General features: G+C 42.0%; 2 protein-coding genes across 2 annotated transcripts; one reads left to right on the top strand and one right to left on the bottom strand.

Moving 5' to 3' along the window:
• The first annotated feature begins 1 nt into the window (after position 1).
• On the top strand, positions 2 to 562 carry SARC_06985 (hypothetical protein). Its single transcript, XM_014299098.1, has one exon. It carries the CDS (start codon positions 95 to 97, stop codon positions 413 to 415), a length of 321 nt encoding a protein of 106 aa, XP_014154573.1. The 5' UTR covers positions 2 to 94; the 3' UTR covers positions 416 to 562.
• A 1,042-nt stretch (positions 563 to 1,604) lies between these two features.
• SARC_06986 (hypothetical protein) lies at positions 1,605 to 5,445 on the bottom strand (the record flags this gene model as incomplete). Its single annotated transcript, XM_014299099.1, has 10 exons — positions 1,605 to 1,774; positions 2,001 to 2,148; positions 2,358 to 2,694; positions 2,851 to 2,965; positions 3,158 to 3,308; positions 3,493 to 3,651; positions 4,078 to 4,134; positions 4,246 to 4,352; positions 4,484 to 4,625; positions 5,347 to 5,445. 10 exons carry the CDS (start codon positions 5,443 to 5,445, stop codon positions 1,647 to 1,649), a joined length of 1,443 nt encoding a protein of 480 aa, XP_014154574.1. The 3' UTR covers positions 1,605 to 1,646.
• Between the last annotated feature and the right edge of the window lie 794 nt (positions 5,446 to 6,239).

Raw genomic sequence — 6,239 nt, forward strand, 5'->3', positions numbered from 1 at the left:
CATCGAATGGATACCCTGCATGAATCAAGTGAAATGGCTTCAGCCCTTTCGGTCATGCTACTCACTCAAGGTGGTTTAATGTGAACTACAGGTAATGCAAGGGAAGGTTAGGATCCTACAATGGGCACTAAGTAACCACCATCTCATGGGGAGCTTTGAATACACCAATGAGCCTAGTCATCCCATAGATTCGACGAAGCTTGTTCGTGAGATTTTACTTGCGTTCATGAAGGGGAAGGGGAGGAAGCTGCCCGCTACATACCGGCTACAACACACTACACAACCCGTCAATAAGCGTTTCAGTGAGTTCTGTGACGTTCTTCGTGAGTACATACACATGCTCACAGGAAGTGCTCCGTCTATCGAGGAGATAAAGGGTGGTCAGACGGCAATATTCTACGAGAGTAACGAGTGAGAGACTCGCAAACGTATATCCATCCGATGAAGACTTTGTGAAGCCCGATGAGAGCCAATAAACACGCACTTCGGACGTACGGTCCTCAAGTTGTCCATTAACGGCAAAGGGCTTCATACTTTCGAATTAAATAAGGCTGAAAAAGCTCTTGGGTACGGTTTGAAAATTTCAAGCAGAGCTACTGACTGCTATACTCGCGAAAGCGATGGGCTATGTCGACTTTGATCACGAATGAGAGTGAATTATATTCTGAGGTTTAGAAGTGAACTGGCTATCATCGAGCACGCCACAGCGCTTCAACATGATCTGGATTACATATCAACTTATGACTTGATTGCCCTTTATTATTAGCCGTGTCAGTGACGTCGACATCGAAGGCTACAACGAATACAACGGTGTGGTGTGGCGCATTTTGTGTAAATGTAGGTCTATCTCAGCCACGCTAAACTACCTTAATGCTCATATGGAATGCACACACTGGCTCGACTCGGTACTTTTATGTATATTGCAGAGAACATGCAAATGCTCAATAGAGCTGGAAATCAGTTTCTAAGGTCGTCCCTTTTTAATACATTCCACAGCTTAGCATTGTAAAGTACAAAATTTCTGAATGCCATATATATTCTACGCGATTTTTATCGAGCACATATTGCTGCGACAACCTTTCCTATAGGATGTGCAACATTTAATAGGCTGTAGAGTGTAGTTGAATCCTATTTTCTGTGTCTATTTGTATGTCTATGTTATAATGTCCCATACAACTCTCATCTTGCGGAGAGCACCGGACGCATCGTGCACAGTACATTGTGCAAAATACCCATACATGTGCACTTCGATATGTTGTGGAATGACGTCTGTAATTGTCGCACCACTTTTGTCGCTTTCAGCGCGTATGGATACCTTAGATTCTCTAGAATGTGCTACTTAAGCAGATTATTCAGTTCTCCAGCGAGCTGCATCGAGTCTAGTTCCGCACGTGCTAAACAGTTATCTATTGCGTATTGTATCATGGAACAAGCCTCTCCAGATCTTCAGCGGCTGGTATCCTGTCTGTATTCACGTATTAGTCAGATGGTGTCTCATTTAGCGTATACTCATGCATGTACACACACGATGGTAAAATCTGCGTATATCATTCCGATCTTTTCCAAATCTATCGTTCGTATTTCCTAACACATCGCGCTATTCTCCTGCCCTATATAGTCACGCAGATTGTAGACAAAGTTTAATACTACATGCGTAGTCCATTCAAATCTTCCGCGATTTGTATAGTGGCTATGTCCTCGTGTGTCGCACAGCTATCTTCTCGTAAAGCGGGGCAACTATTCACAGGATGATCTAGCGTGGAAGCCATGTGATCTGCATAAAATCATCAAAATACATGGTCATCGACCAACCTTAATATGTGATTTGATATATGTATCACTCTGTTGTCCTGCTCCGACAGATTTAAAGGCTCAAGGTGAGTTTTAAATATCTTGTAATAAAAAAATTGCCTTCAAGATGGGGTACCTTCACCGAATGCACATGTTATCATACATTTCAACGGCATAAACAAAGCCGATCTATCCTGTGAAGCACTTACGAGAATGAAGAGCCAACGAACGCAAGAAGGCCATCCGCATGCGATTGGTGTTGATTCCGAAATCTCTCTTCTCTGACCTTCTGTCTGGGGACCAGTGGTTGAGTACCGAGTGGCACAGGATGTTCTTGACTGATGCGTTGTTAAAGGTCTGAAAGATGTACAGCAGAAGTGCGAAGGCGTAAAGTGGTTAAATATCAGTAATCTTCTGTCCCACATTGTGTTGACGGCTATACTAAAGTCTTCAGAATATCTCATCGATTGGGTCTTCAAGCTCCAGGCAGCATCTTGCATGTTTAAAGAGGTTAACAAATGGACATCACAAAGCAACAATATTTCCCCTTTCAGGCAGCTACACACCTTTTCGAAGAATTTCTCGTGGTCTATATAGAAACTTGTGTGGTAGAAATTTACACAGTTCATTAGTGAGTTGTTGAATGTCACATTATCGAAGCTTGCCCGTTGATGCAGTTCAAGTACTGGTGACAGAAAGGGGTTGCTTTCCGCGTCGATCTCGCCGCCCAGTCTTGCACCGATGAATCGAACGTGTATGAGATGAGACCCATCGAATGATGTATGGGCCATCTGTACCAGATCAAATCCGACATTAAACAGCCTCACACTGCGCAGATCTACGTGCTGCATGTCTGCCTTGGCGAATGAGGTGTCCTCCATTAGCGAGCCGGATAGGTTGACCCTGTCGGTGGGTGTTGTGTTCATTAGCCAAGGTTGGTATTACGAGCTATACATATGAGTACGAAAACTTGTTAAAATTTGATATACTTATGCACGTAGAAAGGTCACTTCTTGTGTGTCCACTATCATATTCCCCAGCTCAGCACTTGTGACATACCTTTTGAGTCTAGCTTCCAGGAAGTTGCATCCGTTTATGACAGCATTGCGCATATCTGTTTCGTGCGTAGGCCAAGCATAGCTAGTTCCTGGAGTCGGGGTGACCGAACGGTGTGCTTTTGTGCCATCGTCGACCACGTATTGCATGTTTAAATGACCAAGGGAATGAAAATCCAGGTAGCATGAAGCGATGCGATAGAAACAAAGGCAAACAGTATGTGCAGTTTGCCCTACTTTCAATTGAATTTGACTCGTTGAGTTATCGGTACCCAGACAAGGCACCAAAATCTTACGGTTCTATGGCATACCTGCATCTGATATATTCCGAATAACAGCCCCTTTAAACGTGCAATCGATGAATTGAGAACCAGAAAATATGCATCCTAGGAAGTGACCTCTATCGAAGGTGCAGTGCTTGAAAGTGCAATTTCGCAGGTCACATCTCTCGAATCTGACATCCTGCAGTATATGCAGGATTATAGTATGGAGCCAAATATGAAACTTCGAAATATGGAATTCATTTGTTGTTATAATTCCGATTGGTGGCATACGGAAATGAAAAGATCGAATCTTTGAAAGAGAATCAAGCTGGTGCTACGACAGGTGCAATTCGAGAACGTTACCCTGTTGTATTTTGACATACCGTCATATCGACGTGTGTGAAAGCAGTACCAAGAAATTGACTCTGAGTCAAGAGCGAGCATGCCAGCGATACGGCCGTGATCTCACTGTATGGCAGCACAAGTACGCGGTCGCACTTCAAGTTGTTCAGAATTGGTGCGCTATTTATCATTGTCATGAGCTTTAAACAAAGTGGGAACAAATGTTTGATAGCGGTGAATATGTGCGATAAATACATGCAAAGTTGGTAAAATTTACAAGTATGATCTATGATTGGATCGTGTTGCAGTTCCCAAACGGTATTGCATTGATTGATCTTTAGTATCAAACGAATAACACACGCTATGACTATACAAGATGAGTATCGCGGTTTAAACAGCCTCAACCGCGGGCCCTTAACACTCAAGTCAGATACTCAACCCATAGAAAATGTTTGCCTGGTGAGCAACTGGATTCTTACAGCAAAGGAAGTCAGATACTCAACCCATAGAAAATGTTTGCCTGGTGAGCAACTGGATTCTTACAGCAAAGGTACGGTCTCACAAGTGTCAACATCACAAAGATTTCATATACAAATGTTTATCAGATAACTCTAAACTTCCTTTACCTTCTCCTGGTGGCCTACGACGCAATCGGTTAATCGGGATGACATCGGGGGTAGCGGCTGTATAAATGACAGATAATGAATGAACACGCAAGGATAATACCATTATTCAATGTCCCAATAGCGGAAGGAATTGCGTTGTACACTGCATTGAAAGACGACCAAGCTTACCACTAGAAAGAAGTTTGCAAGGTCATAGACGCTAGAGACGTTTGTGTCCGCTGGTATTTGGAGTTTGCCAGTTCGCAGGTAATCTAGTATGGGTCCGAAATCCTTGCCTGCAAGATTGACATTGTTTAGCTGCGAGTGCTCTTATCATAAGAGTATATAGCAGAAGTCATACGCGAAATTTCATTTAATAGCTTGTCAAGTAATGCATTGTTCTCGAATGAGAGAATCGCACACTCACCATTGTGATCAATAAAGTACGCCCCTTCATCATCCAAGGACACGGGTACGCGGCCCTCTAATAGTGCGGAGAAGAACGTCTTTTCATCCGGGGAGAGTAGTGTACATCGGGTTGTTACGTACTTGTACCCTCCAATGTTGAGCTGTTGAAAAGTTGAATGTGGAAAGTTTAATTTATATGATATCTTTATTTCTTCACCAATCTTGCATAACTAAACCTAACACATCATAAACAGCACAACCAAACACAGTGGTACGTTGAGCTGTATTGTTTGTAAACATATTCAACAGGTCTGTGTCAGTTTTGTACTTCTCTAGAAGTGTGTGGTCAGTTCATCACAGGGGTAGCCAGCAAAACTGTGTGTGCTTTGGCATACTGATAGAAACGTACTGTATTATTAATGACAGAATTCATATTTGTTATATCATATTATATGCATAGCGTACAAGTTCGTATTGCACTGCAACTATCTAAATTATTTTCTGCCAATCTTTATAGAATACAGTGACGATGCATAACACTCTACATTTGAATTTTCAGAAGACTCACGTGTGGATTCGGTGGAAACACACAACTATAGCGAGTACATCCACATCCAAACTTCAATAAGTCCTATCTGAATGAAGGTAGCTTTACCTTTGTTGACCTCTGCTAATTTAATTTCCAGTATTCAGACGAGTCGTTAGATACATACTTGTTGCACTATCCCACACATCTCAATCGCGGTAGCCTATAAAACAATACTCACACAGGTTCCTATTCAATCAATATTCATAAAAACTGCCACAATCTGTACAAACAGTAAGTGTACACCTTCTGAACACTTCAACCATAATCTATATATATATTGCATGGTCACTTACCTTGACTAGACTCTCGGGATGTCCTTCTTCACTCACGGTCTTGTGTGTACGGGATTGGACGTCCTGCTGTGCGGTCTCACTAACTTCTTTGTGACTCATCCTGTTGAGTAAATTAATCTTTACCCATGTGTAGGTGTGATGGAGATGCAAAAACAAGTTGTGGTTGTGCGATGCCGAACGCTTGATAACTAAAATTCTAGAAGCGATGTTGCAATACTTGAAGAGATGTTGTTCACTGTATTGACTTTCGGCGTCGAGCAACTGTCGGCGTATAAACAACCATGAGGCTTGGAGAGAGTTGATCTATCATGTAGATCGTAGCAAAGGGTGTTTGTTTTATCCTGCTGCATACACTCCGTATCTCCGGTTTATCATATTCCATAATAGTCCAGGGCGCTAGGCATATGAATACGAATGACGATAGATTAGCTGATATCAGAAGAAAAAAAAAGTTTCCCCGTGAACAAACCAATGAGATACGACGTTGCTACTCATAATTTGATTGGGGGATATAGCGCTATTAAAATTTTAAAAAGTTTGTAGGAAAACCCAACGCTCCACGGCCATGTGTTTTCAAAAAAAAACAAAATGACTTCAAATGTGTTTTACTTTACTATGTAAATATCTGCTAAATGTACAACGCTCAGTACAACAGTAGTAAGACCAATGGAGTGAGAGGATCAGGGGCCAGGGTCGATTCTATTGGATTTGCACACAAATTTACAAATACAAAAGACACACCCATACACCGAAACTACCAGATTTTGCCACGTCAAGCACGCGTTATCAAAAAAAAAAATACCAAAAAGTAGTCGTTGCACTCTAGTTTCGATAGTATCTTTCAGATGCAAGCACGCGTTATCAATAAAAAAATACCAAAAAGTAGTCGTTGC

This window comes from Sphaeroforma arctica (genome assembly GCF_001186125.1).
Source record: "Sphaeroforma arctica JP610 unplaced genomic scaffold supercont1.525, whole genome shotgun sequence".
Lineage (NCBI taxonomy): Eukaryota > Ichthyosporea > Ichthyophonida > Sphaeroforma > Sphaeroforma arctica.